Consider the following 19,715-nt stretch of genomic DNA (forward strand, 5'->3'; position numbering starts at 1 on the left):
TCGCTTTGTCCAAGGAAAATGTTGTTTACCGAACATTGTATTTATCTTTAAAACGTATTTGGCGGCAAGGATCTTGCTGTCCTTGGCTTCTTTCCTGTCTTCGACTTTAATCGCTTACGCTAACGTAACACAAACCAATTAATTTTTCGCTCTATTACTTTCATTTTACGATCATTTTGATTTTCCAGTTTAGCCCTGGTCTATTAATTTCACACCGCTCACTACCACTTCTTTCTGGCAGACGAGCATCATCACCCTTCATAAGCGTATATCAGTAACAACCTGCATCCTTTCTCTCTCCGCTATCACGCCCCCCAGACGCCAATAAAGCCGTGGTGCCCCAAAGTCGTCAGAGCGGGCGCATCGCCTCACCACGCGGCACCCTCCGGAACATCAGCGACGCCCAGCGACGCAGCCGCCACACTAACAAAAGGATTGCCACAAAGGGATCAGGTGCACTTCGAGCGGCGACCAGCCGTGAAATAAGGCTCCTCGGCGCGCCGACTGGGCCTGACGGGGCCGATGGAGGGGAGGAGAGGGGCCACGGAACGGCGGCGGTCGCTGACTGACAGACCGACCGGCCGGCCGACGCTGCCGGCCCGTCGGCTGTACCGCACCCCTGCCGCTGCCGGCGGCTGGGGCGGGGGCGGGGGCGGGGGCGGCTGAGGCGGGCCGGAACGACTGGTGATTAGCCATAATCAGGCGCTGGCTGCGGACGGATTAGCTCGCCGCCTTGCGCTGCATTGCATTATCGCGGCCCCAGTCAGAGAAGAAAATTGGCACGCCCGGCCTTGTTAGTGACCAGCGCACCGCATTGGGGAATAGGAGAATGCGAATGTGCTGAAGGGGTGCTATCGGGTGCTGTATACAAAGCAGAAATGCTGAAAATATCCGAACTAGCGCAAAGCAAACCAAAGACAGCAAAAGAGAGTAAAGGAGAGCAAGAGAGAGAGAGAGAGAGAGAGAGAGAGAGAGAGAGAGAGAGAGAGAGAGAGAGAGAGAGAGAGAGAGAGAGAGAGAGAGAGAGAGAGAGAGAGAGAGAGAGAGAGTGAGAGTGAGAGAGAGAGAGTGAGAGAGAGAGAGAAAGAGAGAGAGAGAGAGTTTCATGAGTTCTCTGCAATATACATTAGTTCTTTCTTTTGACCCATCTTAAAAGCCTCCAATCGCATACCTGCGAAGTGATGACCTACCAGATACCACGCATTTCAGCATCAGCCCAGAGAAACGAGTCCGAAGCCCCAAATCTGAACCATTTGACTGCATATTTTCCGTCGAATCTCCGCTCGTAAACAAGCGGACGTGGCGTCGGCCATATTTTCGTCATACGTTCTCGGCAGATGTTCGCACCCCATAAACTTCTCTGAGATATTGTGACCGGGTGCTGCCACAGAGGCCGAGCCCCGCAGAAATCGCAGTCGGACGCTCCACTGCTTCGTTCGCTATCGTCCATCGCTGGCAGTAAACGTTCTCTGCGGGGAAAGTGGGCAGCCCTGAGGCACTCTCCGTCGGTCAAACCGCTCGCGGCGACTGCCTGCGGGCACGGAGGTTCTCGGCGCACATGCCCGCGTGGCTTTGATGTCTGAAAACCGGTGGAGCGAGCGGCAGCGGCCGAGGCGACAGTGAATGTTTAATGACCGGCAGCGCTGCACGGCGTCCGCGGAAGTAGCGGCAAAACAAATCCCGCCAGATGTCAGCACTAATTTCCTGAAGAGTTGCTGTTTACTTATTCAGGCGTCATCGCGACGGCGGCGTATTTCGATGAGTGTTGAGATGCCCCGGGGAAATGGAGAGACCAGTGCTGAATAAGGAGTCTCTCGTAACGCGCGAGACGGCCAAACATGCTGTTCTTATTCACAGTGTTGCGTGTGAATGCCGGCATATAGATATTGCAAAGCTGTGAGGAAGTCATCTTGCGTGATACAACATCATCTTAGATGCCACAATGGCAAATGGCATCCCAGCTCACGTGTGAAGCACTGACTTGTTTCAGCAGCAGATGAGACCTGAAGCTACAATTGATGTAACATGATTTAAAGGATATAATTGTTGTAACTCAAACTGAAACTTTCATTCACACTCACCTCGATGCGCTAAAGATATGACAGCAACAGCATCACGACCTGTCTCGAAATTCGATCACGTCTGCGCGTATTCGCATCGCTGTAGCTCCTCGCCACCACCGGCGCAGCGTGACAGCGGGGTTGACAGAGGTCCGCGGACGCAGCACAAAGCTGGCGGTAGGACACTGACCGATGACCGCGGCAACGCTGACCGATGACCGCAGGTCGGCGTGGGAACGCCGGCAGTCAGCGGTCGGCCGATCGGTGCCGGTCATTTGGGGAGACGCGCAGACAGCGACCGGGAAGGGTTAGCGGGCGGGAGCTCTTACAGTATAGGACTAAGCGCCGCTTATCTTCAGGAATATATTCGCGGTGCGGGAAGGACCACTCGTAACGAGATGACAAATGTCAACCATGGCCGCAGGACAATCGAGTATTATCGAGTGTAATCGAGGCTTTCGAGTGTTATCGGAAATCGTGAACAAATCCTTAGGATTAATGTGAAATATAATAATCGGAACACTTAGCGCTTTCAATGCATAACAAAGATTATAGGGTTAACTACTAGGTAGAGCAATTGTGTTCCACTTTAAGTCTAAAAATGTGTAACATAACATGAAAGAAATGGACATTGCTTATAACTCTCCGCCGAAAGACACTCTTTTAAGACATTCTTTTTTCTTTTTGCCTGTCCCATCTCATGGAAATCCCTTATAATGCAATTATAATTCAATGATTCACTTGAAGTGATAGTTTCTACTTTCAATGAGAAAGAAATACTAGGTATGCTTTCTAGAATACAGAAATCAGCATTGCCAATAGTAATAGCGTGTTTCAATTTCGTCTTTCCAGTGCCGTTTGCTGGCGAAATAAATACTGCGTTCCGTTATGAAAACCGCTGACATATTGCCAATAAGACGCCCGTTTCACCACGGATATGAGCAACGGCGCCGGGTTTAATGCGAGTTTAAGTATAAATGAAGCACGCTGCTGGCGCAAACGGCTGCCTTTATAGACGGGAGTTGTATGACTTTGTCCTTCCTCAATCCCGGACGGAAATTTCGGCCATCGCATGGAACGTCGGCCTATGCTCAGAGTAAATGCATCATGTTTGACACTTAAAAAAAAAAAAAACGAGAACACGTTATTTTAGCGAGGAGAATGGCAGGCTTCAAAGCTCTGAGCAAAATAACTGGATACACTGCGATTAATAGCTAGCTTGTGTGTTATGAAAACATGATTCATGGGTTGTGATTGGTCCACTAAATGACAGAAGTTCTGTATCAACCGCTCATTGCAACACATTTGTGCTACTGATTTAATCAGCATATTTATTAGGTTATGAAGATAAACTAGTCTTTAGCTAGGAGGAAAACGTAACAAAATAACCACTTATCTTCTACTTAAAACTAAACATGTCGCATGACTTAGACAGAATGGGGCCAATGATAACCCAGGCGTTGAAGTCTTCATGAGGACAATGTTCAATGTTCATCGGACATACGATTATGTGTAAATTGTTAACAGTCATTCAGTTTTAATCTACCGAGTCATCTGGTGTGGTCGAAGACACTGCATCGTTCAGTGCTAAGTGCACTTTTTTGCGCGATGAGTAGATTGGAATATTGTGTATGATGCTGGAGCGAGCCTCAGAGCCGATCAAGGTATAGCTGGTGGCAGCCATTGAGCTCACCATAAGGCTCACCACAAGAAACACTGCTGCCAGTGCGGAGCTGAAGGCAGACCGGTCTCGCATGTCTGCCTGGATGGTGGGCTGCACGCCGCCGGAGCTGAAGCAGTTGGCCCAGCCCACCGTCTGCGTCCTGATCCTGCTCATGGCCGCCTTCCTCTGCCCCTTCACGTGGTTCGAGTCGCCGAAAAACTTCTGGATGGTAGCGGTGCTGGGTCTGTCCACCTCGATGGCCTCCTGGGTGCTACTGCTGATGAAGCTCTGCGCCGACTTCTGTCACCGCCCGACGCCTCCTCCACGCATCCCTCCCTCACCCCTGCGGATGCTGGTCGGCATGAGCGGCGTCACCAACTGCTTCAGCTCTGGCGGCGTGCAGCCCAATATCCAGGCAGACATGCGCGACCGGTCTGCCTTCAGCTCGGCACTGGCAGCAGTGTTTCTTGTGGTGAGCCTTATGGTGAGCTCAATGGCTGCCACCAGCTATACCTTGATCGGCTCTGAGGCTCGCTCCAGCATCATACACAACATGGGTCCCGGCCGCCTGCTTCTGGCTATACAGATTGGAATATTATTTATGAACGCATCACTAGACTTCACGTCACAGTCGATTCCAACAGCACCACCAAGTGCCGGCCAGAATCTTGCGGGCCCCGAGCCGCAAATTGCGGGATAGCTCTGGTCACAGAGCAACGCCGAGGGATGTGTGCGGCGAGCGATTATGATTCGGGCAAGTTACACAAGAATCTCGAAAGTTACCGTATTGGAAAAGTTCCGTACCGCAGACCCTGGCCGAGGAGCTTTGGCCAGCACTGACTCATTGACATTTCTCGTTGTCAGTTGCAGCACTCGATGTGTAGTGCGCCAAGAGGTAACTCTCACAGCGATGACGATCTCAGGCTCAACTATGTGAGCGTGACGACTGATGACTGCATATTCGATTGAGGGTGGCTACTACATCAAGGCTATGGGCTACATATCGAAGGTAGTGGTGATATGAGAGTGTCATGCCTCACAGTCGTGACTATCACCGTGATAGTCTCGACTGCGAGGCATGAAACTTCCATTTTGTTGATAACTTTTTCTATGGAGCCGGATGTGTGTCACTACAAAAAAATATGAGCTCTTAGCTGGATAAAAAGGAAAATAGTCACATTATCGGCGAAATGTGCATTATTGTCTTACAAACGAAAGTATAAAACCTAGGCAAACAAAGCGGGATTTCACGACCATTTCAATTTGTGTATGCAGGCTCCGAGCTCCCCATGTATAGCCATTTTCCATTTTGCCCAGCCTCAGTGTCCCCGTTTGTCTCTCAGATTGTTCACCCTCCCCCTTCTCCACCCCTCCCCATCCCGTCTCGTACCGCCCCCATCTCGCAGATAACAGGCTAATTCGTTTGATTTACCGCTCTAGCCGGCTATCCGCACGCGCTAGATCGCTTTCAAATCCGCCATCCGACAGATGCGGCGTTAGAATTCTGAATGTGTTTTCCGCCTGCGCTGGGTCGCCGCTCCGTGGCCAGGGCGCCGGTTAGAGATGTATGCCGTGCCCGCAAAGCGGCGCCTCCCCGCGTGGTGGAGACTAGAGATGGCCTCAGAAAATTCGGCGGCGAGCTAACATGGCTGACGGGGAAGGCAGCTTTTACTTTTTGGTTAGGAATTTGACCAGAGCTTTGGTTAAGGCCACCGTCTTTTGGCAAATAATATTTTGTAATTTTGATATGAAGATATTTTGCGCTTCCATCAAAGACCAATAAAACAAAATCTGACAGCCCCAATTCAGAGCAAGCTTTCTGCAACGAATTGCTGCAGATCAGCAAGCTGGAATATTCATGCTAAATCTGTGGACAAAAACGACGCAATGATATAGTGCTCTGCCATTACCCTTCACCCTTGTTCTGTTCTGCCTATTAAGTCCTAGATCGCCCTTTTGTTGCATGATTCTTTCGGACTATCTATAGTATTTTCTATCTTATGTCACAATGCTGTTTTTCAGCTATTATTAGATCATTCGTAGCCTGTAAGTAACCCTCATAGTTATTCATCGTCAATGACAATAAGTTGTAAATTTTGGGCCTTGGTTTCAGCGAGAGCCGTCCTAGACTCTCCCAAACTCAGCCGTGGAGTGGCCGCGGCTGTTGGTGTAGTGCGGCACAGTATGACGTGCTGTGCGGTGCAGTCTACCTCGCAGAGACGACGCCTTCGCTCGGAGAGAGTCCGCTGGCGTTATGAAGAAACAAACCTGGATTTCCATATATGGACCAAGGTCTTATTCATATACAATAGTGGAAAAGACGTTTGCAACAAAGGCATCACACAAAACATATGAAGAATATTGTAGACTTCACGCATTGTGTTTCTAGTTGGTCTTACGTCTCTCCTCAAGTAAATCATCCCCTCAAAAACAAACTTCCGCAATCTATTTCTAAACAGAAGAGAACACTACTCAGTACCGCCGCTCCAGCCTGTCTGAATGGTCACCTCTCACTCTCCCCCGGACCCGGCTGTCTCCATCGGCGGCCGTCGTGTCCTCCTGGCTGTCTCAGAGATAGGGCCGCTCGCTCCTCCGGCGGGCCGCCTTATCACCGCCCCGGCAGCCGGGTGTCACCAGAGGCGGGAGGTTGGGGTCAGGGGTCACCCTCCCTCGGGACGCCGGCACAGGAGAGACGGAGACACCGAGCGAGAATACGGTGTGAGTTGTTAGCGAACAGCTAAGCGGTCGGACTCTTTTGAACAGGTGTTACGAGGCGTACCTGCTGTTGTTTGTTTAAGGGGGCATTTGTTGAAAACATTGATAGTTGACAAACCGTATTTGACATTGAAACATGGTTGACATTGGCCCAAAACCTGGTTGCTCATGCTAATGAATAAATAACATCTGATAAATTGATTAATCCACAGGTAATAAATGCACCAAAACTTTGCCGACATTTAACTCATGAGTATTTCACTGCAGTTTGATTTGTGCAAGAATTAATCAAATATACTATCGTGTCTACTATCGAGCTTTACGCGATAGGCGTTATCACAAGTGTATTCGCGGCCATTGGGGCGACGTAAGAAAAGAAGAAAACAACTGGCCCCAAGAACTTTAAATTATCAGTTAGCATGCATCTTTTCCTTGATCTGTAGAGAATTTACCATTAATTGCTAGAGAAAATTGCACTTAAAATCTTCCATCTATGTTTTTTCATCGTTTGCACAATATGTTCTTTTATTAATCTAGAAACACTAATTAGAAATAGTTCCCGCATCATCAAGAACAATAGGGAAGGCTTGAAGTGAATACAATAATCTAAACGGTGTTGTAATCTATGTGAAGACACTTCTAAAATTGCCTGTAGAAATATTGAAGGCAAAAGTTCAACTTTTTCACAAGACGGATGTCTATAAACCTATTCAACGTGTGACAACTCAGCCGGTATTTCGTCGCCTACAGCCCAGCTTTCCCTAGTGACCGATAGAGGCGCTGCTATCGATGTCCGCCCGTGCCGCCTAACGGGGCTTGAAGAGAGTTGACAGACTGAAACTGACGGGAGACTTAATTCAATATTTACTCCTCACACAACTCGCGGGGCCTTATTTACCTTCACAGTAATCAACACTTGGGCGCAGCTTTCATCTCCTGTGATGCGTTCTCGATCATAAATTGCTTTTGCTCTCGAATACAGCCTCGGTTTATTTATCGATTCCAGGGACAACGATTTCCAAATTAATGTCATTCATTATTCGGTGAGTGTGGCATTTGGTTCAGTAATTGAAACATCTGCCACTGCGAAAGGAAGTTTTGACGTGCAATAACGAGACCGTTATTCATATGTATATCAATGTTGGAGCTGTTCTACCACTTCAGACTGTTGATGATGATGAAGCTACTTTTCTATCCTAGTTCGACGAAAAGGACAAAACCCATATAGTTACCTAAATTTTCTGGTACGCTGCTGATTGCAAGCTGCAACCATTGGAGCAAGCATATTTTTTGTTTTGTTTTTCATTCTCACCTCAACGTGATATCGTGTCACGAAGAATGCTGACGTCACGCTCTATTTGATTGACTGATTGTGTGCTCTATCACGCACTGTGCCTCGCGTCCTCGACCTCTGTGCTATGGCTCACACCACAGTAAGTGACACAATCACACAGCACCACACTCACGCACGGCACTGGGCGACTGGCGTGTGCCGGTTACATGCCAAAGGTGCGAATGCCGAATAGAGTCGGTCACGCGTCACGGAGCTATGATTACCAACTGAGGGGCGCACGTAACCTGTGTATGTAAGGACTTATTTATGTCTGCGTGTGTCCCTATACAATTTTGTGCAAGCAGCATGAAAGTGACTTGGAAAGAGGTCTAAATGATATATCTTGTGGTGCATTCAGCAGCGCTCTGTTATGTTTTGAATCTCCTGCCGACCTGAGATTACACTTTGGAGCATAGTTTCTAATCGAGCAGCCCATGGCAAAAGTAGTGCTTGCTAGCTCCTGCATGCATCGTTTGATGCCAGGTGTTTTCTTCTGTGCGAACTTCAAATGCAGATTTTCATTATTCAGAATTCGGTGAGTTGCCCATTATCTTCATTACATCACCAATATTTACATTGTACTACATAGGTATACGCTCTCATACGGCCTTGGGTATATACGTTCCATTGCCGGCTTCACAAGCCGACAGCGTGAATGAAATCCACGTATTCAATATTCCATGTGCGGCTTCTCTGCTGGTCCCACCCACTCGTTCACATCGATTCCGGTTCCGCGGGTTCCTCTTCCATGGCCGGTCGTGCCCGGTGTCGGAGCGGCAGGAATCCGCGCCGCCGCCGCCGTGCGCACAATCGGCTTCTCACCGCTCCCACGCTGGCGTCGGCGGCGACGGCGACGGGCAGTCTGGTGGCCGACCGTCGGCGGCTGACACCGACAGGGGTGCGTGCTCGGTGGGCCGTCGGCAGGCCGGGCCGCGGCAGCTCGCAGCCACCGGCGAGTCACCTGAGGCCATGCCGGGGTCACCTGAGGTCGCGCTGGGATCAGACTGAAGTCAGCGAGGGTTTAGGTTGAAGTGAGTAAGAGGTGGCGAGTGGACGACTTTGATCGTGCGGGCGATTGCGATGGACAGTGTGCGATGGACACAGCTGACGGTTGTGATCTGTTTGAACTGTGACGACAAACCCCTCGCAATGGTGTCTAGAAGGACGGAAAACAGTTGCACGAATCGATCAAGCACAAAGTGAAGCATTCCCCGGGTGGAGAACAGCCTGGAAGAATGGCACGGCTCGCTCCCTGAGGTGCCGGGCTCTCGATCTGTGTCACCTTTGACCTTATATGTCCACCTTTTCGTAGCAGGCCTGTCCATCGTCCTGACATGTCTCTGCTGATTGAGATATGACCCCCGACCTCTGCCATTCACCAGTATCCATGACCTTTCACCTTTATGAGCTCGCGGCCGGGACGCACAGCTGAGCTCGCCCAAATGTTTCCGCGGCTGGGGCTCGCCGTCTGCGCTGCGGCTCTGCTCCTGGCCGGCCCGACCTTTAGCGACGACTCCCGCACCGTCGCCGATCAAGGTATGTATGTCTGTGTGCGTGTGGATGTTCATGCTTGCGTGCCTCCACAACCAGGCACTGCCAGTAAAATCTATCCTGCGGCTATGCTCAAGTTCTGGAACGTTCACTGAAATCTGCAGATGCACGTGGATTTACAGATATAACAGTTTAAGTTGCTTGCATTTTTCTTTTGTTATTTCGGCAGCTAGTTCGCTAGTTCAGATAGAAATTGCTTAGACCTTAAAGTTTGAGCTGGTGTGAGCGGCTTATCTGGAACTAATTTGATGGAATAGAATTGATTGCTTTTCGTTTTTGATGGCTTTCTTTTTACGAGTCGATAGCCCTCACTAACTAGACAAATTGACATTCAACTGCTTCGCTGTTATTGCTCGTATTGCAAGATCTGTTGCTAAAAGTTGCTAGCAAAAGACTTTGTCTTTGGCAAAATACAGAATCGGAATTGCTAACAAAAGTCTTTTGTTAGCAATTCCGACGAAGATCTGTGATCGAAATGTCAACCTTTTTGGTAATTCGCATTTTACGAGGAAAGATCATATTAAAACTGCTTATACCAATGCTCTTCGCACAAGCGCTCAACAACAATAAACATATAAAACTGGCTATATGTATTGTAATAGAGCACCGTAAGCGTTTGGATCCTATTATCCAAACGCTTACGGTGCAAACTTAACGTTTGGTCATTCAATATAAGTTCCCCGTTGTTTTTCAGTTAAGACTTGTATATTTTTACTGACTTTACCTAAGAGGCGATGCTCGGTACAAAACGAGCAGCTTTTGCGTCTCAAAATTTCGAACTGCATCCAACTTTTTGATGGCTGCTATTAGCCGTTTCCACGACGGGATATCTGACGAATGCCCCTAATTCTCACCAAATCTGCACCTATTCTCTTTGATAACAAATATCTTCATATCATGAATTTATTTCAGTGTTTTAATTGATCATTATATCTGATGATATGACAAGGCAGGTAAATAAGCAATTAGTGCAGCCCTTGCTGATAGCTACTGAGAAATGCACTGAACCTAATTTAACCAAATCCTCACCAAATATGCACCTAATCTACACCAAATGTGTACCGGATGGCCGTTGTGAAAACGGCTATTGGAAGGCATCGTAATGCCTGCTTGACTTTGTCCCTTAATCGATTTGAAGTTGCGTTTAGACAAAATCCTTCCTGCCAGCTCACTGATGGCATAGTGCAGTGTATTCGAAAACAATGTTTTGCTCATGAAGTTTGTGAAGATATATTGCATCTCCCAATGGCTCACCTTGCATCCGACTGTCATTTACAAACGTGACTTTTATTTTTGAGTGCGGATATATTTCCCCGGTCGTTTTTTGTCCGCATAAGCTAATCAAGAAACTCATGCCAAAAAACTGTCTTATCCAGATTCCAGGGGGCATTTGGTGAGATGCCTCTCTCCCGCAGCGCCCACAGTCGATGAAATTTGCATTTTCCCAGAAAAGGAAACTAAACAACTTTTGTTTGTAGCGTTTCTTCAACTGCACGGCGGTGTAAAAAAAAAACTTTTTGGGGGTATGTAGCGAAGCGTCCGAGACCACCTTTCTGAATGCAAAAAAAACAAAAAAAAAACACTTCAGTGATTGCGTGAACATTTGATATCATGTGCGCATTGCATGGTGTATGCAGGTAAACGTAACCTCTTGCAAATGATTTTGTTTTTCAAATTTTTGACCATTTTTATAGAAGTATCTGTGGAATCTTGGACACTCAATATTTGTAGATATCTGTAAAATATCTATGGAGCATTGAAGACCGCACCGAAGCGATAATTAAACTTTTCATTAGCCTCGTGAATTCACCTTTGAGGTTCAGAGTTGGTGAACTCATAAAGTAACTCATTCATTATTCATCCCATGAGTGTATTCAACCTAGCAATAAACAAGACAGGGACAGGTGAGACTTCCCAACGCCCTGTCTCTCTACCCGTCTCCTTTTTCCAAATCTTCGGTAAACCTCTCTGGCATGCATCACTGCACAATTCCGTTTTCAATTTCGCGCGGGGCCCTGTTCGGAGTCGGATAAGGGAGCCGGGCCGGGGTGCAGTCGGCTCCGGCCCGCGTCGATCAGCCGATCAGCACCGTCCGACACCCGGCCGATACCACCGGACCGAGCCGAACTCTGAAAAATGAGCTCGGCTGATAACAGTCCGCGGAAAAATACACTGCCGACAGCGACTGCGTGAGAATAGCGGCGAAACGGTATCGGTAGAATGCTCCGAAATGCTAAGTAGGTGAAAAGAAGAAAAAACAATCTCACTCGATGAAAGACTAAAACCATGGTAGCCCGACCGACACGACAGGCTGTCTAGGGTGATCGTAGCTAAGCGGATTCAACTGACTGAACCGTGGGATATTGTGCTGATTCCAGCACTGGGGCACGGGGAAGCAGCGCTGATATTAGCTCTCGTGGCTCCGATTTTGCCACCCTGGGTCTGCCTTATGTGTCCGATAGCCGGGCAGGGACATAGACCACCAGTCATGGTCGCGGCGCAGAGAGAGCCCGATCTGTCCTCTAGAGCGCCCAGAGAGGGAGTCTCCGTCAAATGGTGTCGATACCGGGACCGCGGGCCGAGTCGGGTTATGGAGAGTTTCGCCAGTCGGCGCCGATAAGGAAACTGCCGTCGGCGCCGGCGCTGTGACAGGACCAATCTTGTCAAATGACAGTGATAAGAAGGCCCTCCTTCGGGCTGCATATGCTCCATGTGGAGGGCCTTTATCAAATGGTGCGGCTTAAAATGTTTGGTGCTTGTTTCAGCTGCATATACTACTGCAGTTATAACCTTAAGACATATTGTTATAAAACAACGCTAGCGCTCCCAAGTAGCAGAAAAGGCAGTATTTACACGTAATCCCTCGCACCTATACGTTTTTGGCATACGCCACACCGCAGCGTGCGCGGTGCAAGGCAACTGACTGCATCCGAGACCCGCGGTATGCAGAGGTATATGCCGCAAATCATTAGCGATCGCATGTAACTATGTAGATGATGACATGGAATCAAAGATTTCTGCAGTCTTTCTAGCGTTGTTCAAATAGCAAAGTCACTTACTTGATGCGTACGTGCGTGTAATGTGAGAGGTGTGCGTAGCCCTTCTCGAAGAAGTGAGGGGGCTCTCCTGACTGAAAAATTCCGCATAGGTATACCCGTCAAAAAGTCATTGGTTTTATATCAACCAACATCTCCGATTTTCTTTTAGATCTTTGCATATAGCCACAGCACCATCAAAGGGTTGCAGCCAAATGGGACACCACCCAAGTGTCTGTAGCAGATTATTTAACACGCAGCTTACCACCCATCCATCACTGTTGAAGCTGAGCACCTCTACCGCCCACCACCAGTGCCGCGGCGCTCTCGCGGCGGCATACGGGCCGGCGCCGCCGCCTGCGGTGACGCCTCGGGCCCGGCCGCCAGCCGCTGTGATGGATTGCTGTCTCACGCCGCTGTAATTGCCCCAGGAGCAGCCCAAATCGAAACACAGAGCGGTGGGCCTACCCCCTCCCCCCTCTGCGCACCACTTGAGAACTAGCTGCCCGAGCAGCATAAATTCTGCCGACTGAGTTATGGACAATCATGGGATATTGATTGTGTCTATTTTCGTGTCGCGTTTCCTGGCCAACTTGAGCGCCATTACATTGCTATTTTGTCACTCATACTACAATCCCGAGTTGCGCAAAAATGTTGATTTGCTCTTTCCTTTGGAAGCCCATGCGTCAAACAGTAATTGTGAAATCCTTTTAGAGGCAGCAGCATTTCAAAATAATATATAGTAATATGAACTCACTCCATAATGCTTGCTAATGTCTTTGTGTTAGCGCGTTACGATACCACGACACCCAGTATTTCCTACCGGGAAACATGGTGCTAGGGACCCATCCCTGCCGCCATTCCGCGTACTTTGCATGGCCGAGAACTGCTCTTACGGTCCATCAGCGTGGTTGATATGCAGCTCGCCGTGAGAGGAAGTGTCGGCGCCGTCTTATATCTGTAACACGTAAAGGAGATCCCGCAGCGGGTGCATACAAAGCGCCGGCTATGACTATCCGTCATACCATGAATCGCCGCTGACTGAATACGAGCAGTGGTCTCACTATACGCTATCATCGGATGGAAGGACGAGGAATTGAATTCAGATCATCGAATATGCATTAGAGGCTATCGAAGAGTTCGATTTTCTAGAAACTGTGCTTTTTTCTTTTGGAGATCAATGAAACCATTGGCCCGGCGGCTTTCGCGCTGGCACTAGATCCCATCATCAGAAGAATGAGGTCACCACTAAACGTGTGATACCTCGATGACGGAACCATCGGGGGTCCGGCCGACCTCGTCACCGCTGACCTAGCAGTCCTGGCGACAGCTCTGCCAACCATTGGCCTGCAGCTGAACGCCAGCAAGTGTGAGGTCACATTTGCCGGTCCAGCGCCGCCATCATCACTCTCGGAATCACTACGTGCCACACTCCCAGGGCTGAAGGAGACTCCAGCTAGGGATCTCTCTCTCTCCTGCAGGGCATATTTTAACATACTGACTGCGTCCCATTTTGGGACGCAGCCCCCTGCCTTTATGGACGTAGCCCTCGCGAAATTTGAACCACTGCGTCCCACACTGAAATGCCACGGTTTCAGCCGAAAAGTGCGAGCAAAAATAAGTAACATGCCTCGGTCTTTTACTGTGTAACAGATGTTGCCTTTCCGATTGCTTTGTGCCCTGGTTTACTATGTACCTAAGCACATACATGCTCCTTCCAGTTCTTGTGCCCTGCCCTACCCTAGGTCGTACACCTTATTATGTTCTTCCCTACTATGCCCCTAGGATGTGCCCTGCCCAGTGCCTTGTCCTTAACCCGGCACCGCCTGGGCTATTTCCGTACCCACGACAGCCTGGGGGGGGGGGTCGGATCCGACCCCCCCCCCCCTGTTATCTCGAGAACCAATGGTCGTATCGAGCCCCGCGAGGCGGCGTTCGAAAGGTCTCTACGAGACCTTCCCAAAGCATTCTTAAGATTTTAAGATTGAGGTCAACTTTCGGGTCAAGGTCAGGTCAAAGGTCAAATTCAAGGGTTTTGCATGAATCGGCTTACGGACAGCGGAATCGATAGCTGCTGCTCGAAACTCACCAAAAATGACCTTAAAGGCCTAGTGAAGGTGCCATGTGCGTATAGGGGTCATACTAGGTACAGGTCAAGGTCAGGTCAGGTCACGAAAGGTCACAGTTTTCACTTTCTGCTACATGGGCGTGCGACACATGTTTTATGGCTTATTTTTCACGCCGAATCCGATGGTAATGGTTATATGTGACCCCAAGTCACTGTGCTGGTGATAAGTGTGCATTGAAAGCATAAAAAATCGTTTATACTATACATAACTAAACGAGGGCTAAGAAAAAAAGGTCAATTTTTCAACTTTTTATTTTTGACATAAAAATGCACTTTTCTAGACGAGCTTTGTCCCAGGAATCTAGTGGTGCCATTTGTTTTCACATGCGATGTTCAAAAGTGCCTCTAATTCACGAAAATGCCTATGACGTCACCATGCCCTATGCATGTTGGAGCTATTTTTTACAATTTGGGGGTCAAAAATCAAGATAGAAAGTTGAAATTTGGGGCATCTAATGTTCTAATAGAGCTCTACAACATATATTCCGGTTTTTTGGAAATTCCCAAAATTTTGGATTTTATTAGCTGTTTTCCAAAAAATACAGTTTTTGAATTTTTAGGGGTGAAAAACGCATTTTATGGAAAATCCGAGATAGCCATTTTAAAGAACTCGTTGAGCTGCGTCTTTTGATGTCCTTAATTTGCAAATTGCTTCAAACCCTGATTTTTGGCGATTTTTTAAACATTTACCACTTTTTGACTAAAAACGCCATGTAGTTACGTCACTAAAATCGATATATCTCAAATTTTTTTTGGAAATTTTTTCTTAAAAATTGCACAGGAGACGTCAAATTGATGGGGGAGAAGGTATGCCAAGTTTCAAGTAGATAGCGAAAGTGGTTCATGAGTTATTCAAGAAAAACGGAGGGGGGGGGTCGGATCCGACCCCCCCCCCCAGGCGGTCGCGGGTTAAGTCTTGTACCTTGCCCTGTCCTTTCTTGAGGCCCTGCGCCCTGCTCTGCATTCAGGCCCTGTGCCCCGCCCTGCTCTCAAACCCGATACTTTATATACTCTGCCTTGAAATTTTATGCGCTGCCTTCCCGTCTTTAGGCCCCGTGCCCTGCCTTACCCTAGTTTGAGGCCCCGTGCCCTTATCTGCCCTCAAGCCTTGTGACACGTCCTACCATCAGCCCCCGTGCCGCTGCCTTGTCTTCAGGTACTGCGCCCTGCCCTGCCATCAGGCCTTGTGCCTTCCCATGTCCTCATGCCCCGGCCCCGCGCCCTTCCTCAAGCCTAATGCCTTGCCCTGCCTCAGGCCCTGTCCTGTCATGTTCTGCTTCCAGGCCTCATGTGCATTGTCCTGCCCTTAGACCCTGTGCCCTATTCTGCCATTAAGCCTTGCGCGTTGTCTTGCCTTCAGGCCCCGTGCCCTGCCTCGCCCTAAGTTGCTGTGCTCTGCCTTGTCATCAGGCCTTGTGCCGTCCCATGACATCAGACCCTGTGTCCTACTCTGCCCTCAAGCCTTGTACACTGCATTGCCCTAAGGTCTCGTGTCCCATGCCCGCTCTCAGGTGCTGTGCCCTGCCCTGTCATCAGGCCCTGTGGTGTCTCCCGCCCTCAGGTCCCGTGCCGTTTCCCGTCCTCATGCCCAGTACCCTTACCTGTCCTCAGGACCCGTGCTTTGTTCTGCCTTCATGCCCTGAGCCTTGCCCTGCCTCAGTCTTGTCGTTCACTGTCTTGTCGTACCTTCGGGCCTTGTGCCATACCTATGCCTTATACCTTGCTCTACCTTTAGGTACTGTTTCTTGCCCTGCTCTAAGATCCTGCGTGTTGCCCTGCCATCAGGCGTGTTGATCATCAGGTGTTCTAAGGCCCTGTGTCTTGCACTACTCTCCGGCCCTGTGTAATGATAGCCTAAGAAGTCAGACCCGCGCCTTGCCTTGCCCTCGGACCCTGCATCCTACCCAGCCCTCAAGAACCTGTCTTATCTTAGCCTCATGGCCTGTTCCTGTCCTGTCCTTAGGGCTCAGACTCTGTGTCCTCCCCTTCCCTAAAGTACTGTTTAGAGATGTCAAGTTCGAGTCCGCAGGCCCGGAGCCTGGCCCAAAATCCGGCCCTACAGGGCTTTTGCATGCACAGTGGATTGTATCATTGTGTTGAGGTACCTCATCGAAACGCATCGACTGATATGTGGCATGATCTATTTTGGTCACCAAATGACCTTAATGTGAGGTCAAGTTCTGACCTTTACATTTCGAGGTAAAATGAGAGAAGAACGATCGTGCAAACGCAAATTCTCTACCTTTCTTAGTTCAAAAGCTGTTCATGAAACCTATATTGATAGAAATGGTTATTTTAACCGTTTTTGGGGCTATGGAGCCTTTACCGTTGATCTGAACTCAATTCTGACGAAATATTGACGAAAGAGCTGTTCAAGATATATCGATTGCTTTTCCGCGCCCTCCTAGCTATCATAGTTTTTGAAATACCGGCACGTTTTCCGAAAAAAAATATTGCATCATTGCGAAGTTTGACATTTGATGGCATACGGTCAGATCTAGAGATGTCAATCGGATACCAACTTTTTGGTACACCGATAACAAACCAATACCAACTTGGTATTTGGTATTTCAAGGCTAATGCATTTGGTATTTTGTTGGTATTATGAATCCTCACTAATGTAAAAGAAGTTGTGAATTGGGTAAAATGTTGGCATGTCCCTCATATTCCCAAGTCGGCTTGGTTTCGGTATTTTCCCATGGCTATTGTTGGTATTTGGTTTGGTATCGGTATCACGATTTTCCGCAATTGACATCACTAGTCCGATCAGTGACGTCATGGCCGTCTGGCCATAGGATGATCCAGAGGGGGCCACGGGGCCATGCCCCCCCCCCAAGCGCCCGAAAATGGCACAAAATCGACATATTTCCGAGCATAATAAGGAAACAAAGGAACCTTCATTCGGAAAAGTTTGGTTTATATTACATGATAGGCAGTTAGGAAGCGAAATCCGAAGCATCCAAAGCATTCATCTATGATGGATTGTTTATGTAGTTAAAATTCGATGATTTCTTGTCACAACTAAGATGGGTACTGTTTGACCTTAAGTCATCTAATAATTTCAAACACATAGTATCTTCAATGCGAATTGGCAATATTTCACACGTCAAGCTCTATTTTGAATCGATTGATAGGGGTGAAAAACGCATGAAGAGACGTATGTATCACATTTTAATCATGTGCATGTTTATTTTTATTCTTTAAGCATAGGTACAATTTGGTGTGTCAAGGGAGGTCAAACACGCCCAACGCCGTTCAGGAAAACGAGTGACTAACAGCAATTTAAATGTCATTAAATCGCCGGTCCGCCCTTTGAATGTGGATAAAGAACGCGCCACGACTGGGCGAATTTCGAGACTGGCCAAAAGCAATCACAGCCCGCTCCCAATATCCCGCTTGCTGCCCCTCCACCAGCACAGTACACAATGACACATGTATCTGTACATGATCTCACTTGCATGGTATACTATTTCGCTTGCAATGTGCCCTTTCCTATCAAAGCATGTGCCCTATGCCACCTTTGGGACGCAGTGAAAAATCCTTAAAATATGCCCTGCTCTCCTGGGATCTCCATTGACCGATGCTGCGCTGCCCACCGCTACCACCAAGACTGCAGCCGTCATAGACCGGATGTGCGCCCGCATCAGCCATCTCGACGCTCACACCGGTCTTTTCCTTTTGACACACTACACGGCAGCCCCCCGGCTAACCTACCTTCTGCGGTCGGCGCCGCTGTACCGCGAGCCGGGACCACTGCTGGCTGTAGACGAGACGGTACGGGTCACGCTCGCCACCGTCACCAACGTCACCATCGATGACGGAGCGTGGGAACAGGCGACCCTGCCACTGCGTTTCGGAGGACTTGGAGTCCGGTCAGTCACGGCATTAGCCCTGCCGTGTCACGTGGCATCACTCCATGCTTGCTTGCCACTGGCGCAGGAGATCCTCCACGCCACCGAGCCTCGCCAGCCTACTCGAGCACTCCAGCGAGTCAAGGCCGATGCCGTCGCGAAGCTCGGCGAGGCCGCTCACCTGGTGCCCATATCAGAAGAGAAAAAACAGCGCGCTTGGGATGATGCATTCTCCAAGATGGCACAGAAGCGTCTGCTGGACGGGGCAAACCAGGTTGTCCGGGCACGTCTCCTTGCTGCCGCAGAGCCCCACACCGCTGCCTGGGCGCAGGCCCTCCCCGTCACCAGTCTAGGACTCCACCTGGATAACGAAACTGTCCGGGTAGCGGTGGCGCTGCGTCTTGGGGGATCAGTATGTGAGCCACATAACTGTCAGCTCTGCCATCGCCCTGTTGACCAACTGGGACACCACGGTCTCTCCTGTGCCAAGAGTGCTGGCCGCCACGCACGTCACGCTAACCTTAATGACGTGCTACGGCGAGCACTCAGCAGCGCAGGACTTGAGAGTGTGCTGGAGCCCACCGGCCTTGACAGAGGAGATGGCCGACGTCCGGATGGGATTACACTCTTCCCTTTCAGCCGGGGAATGAGCCTCGTATGGGACGCTACCTGCTGCGACACTTACTCATCAACGGCCATCATCAGCTCCGCCTTGAATCCTGGGAGCGCCGCCCGCTGTGCGGAAGAGCGCAAGCGCACCCGATATGCAGCTCTCTGTGAGCGATACGTCTTCGTCCCTTTTGCGGTCGAAACGTCTGGCGTCCTGGGTCCGGCTGCAGCCGGTCTCATGAAGGAGCTTGGCCGTCGACTGACAGCCCGCACCGGCGACAAGCGCGAAACAGTCTGGCTCTCACAAAGAGTCTCCATCGCCGTGGCCAGAGGTAACGCTGCCTCTGTGCTGGCCACAGCCAGGTCAGCAGTGGGCACCAGACCGGGACCGTCGCCGCCGCCATCGTCCGGACTGACCCCGACCAGGATCCCTCAGTCACTCCAGGCACCGGAAGAAGAGCCAGTTGCGGGGCCGCCACTCGATTCAGAGGCTGATCCGCCGACACACCCACCACCACCGACCCCTGCGGACGGCTTTCGTGAGGAGCGACGCGTGACACGCTCTCGGTCCTCCTCTCTGTGCTGCCCCGGAGCATGCGCATGTCCCACTTTCACAAGTGGGTCCAGGGCTTGAACGCCCCGAGATATGCCTTTTTTATAGTTGCTGCGATGTTTAAAAATACCGCTACTGTTGTCCGTTTGCGATAAAATCCTGAATTTCTTCAATGAAACCATTATTTCGGACAATGATATTATTGGAAACTTTTGAC

General features: G+C 49.5%; 1 protein-coding gene across 1 annotated transcript in view; it reads left to right on the forward strand.

Moving 5' to 3' along the window:
• Window positions 1-3,814: 3,814 nt before the first annotated feature.
• Window positions 3,815-19,715, forward strand: part of LOC122388842 — a 52,781-nt gene continuing 36,880 nt past the window's right edge. Inside the window, exons 1-2 of the mRNA XM_043380301.1 lie at window positions 3,815-4,195; window positions 4,588-4,618. Coding sequence (XP_043236236.1) covers window positions 3,815-4,195; window positions 4,588-4,618 — 412 coding nt within the window. The remainder of the gene's footprint in view (window positions 4,196-4,587; window positions 4,619-19,715) is intronic.

This window comes from Amphibalanus amphitrite, unplaced genomic scaffold (assembly GCF_019059575.1).
Source record: "Amphibalanus amphitrite isolate SeventyFive unplaced genomic scaffold, NRLGWU_Aamphi_draft 000336F_arrow, whole genome shotgun sequence".
In the NCBI taxonomy this organism is placed as follows: domain Eukaryota; kingdom Metazoa; phylum Arthropoda; class Thecostraca; order Balanomorpha; family Balanidae; genus Amphibalanus; species Amphibalanus amphitrite.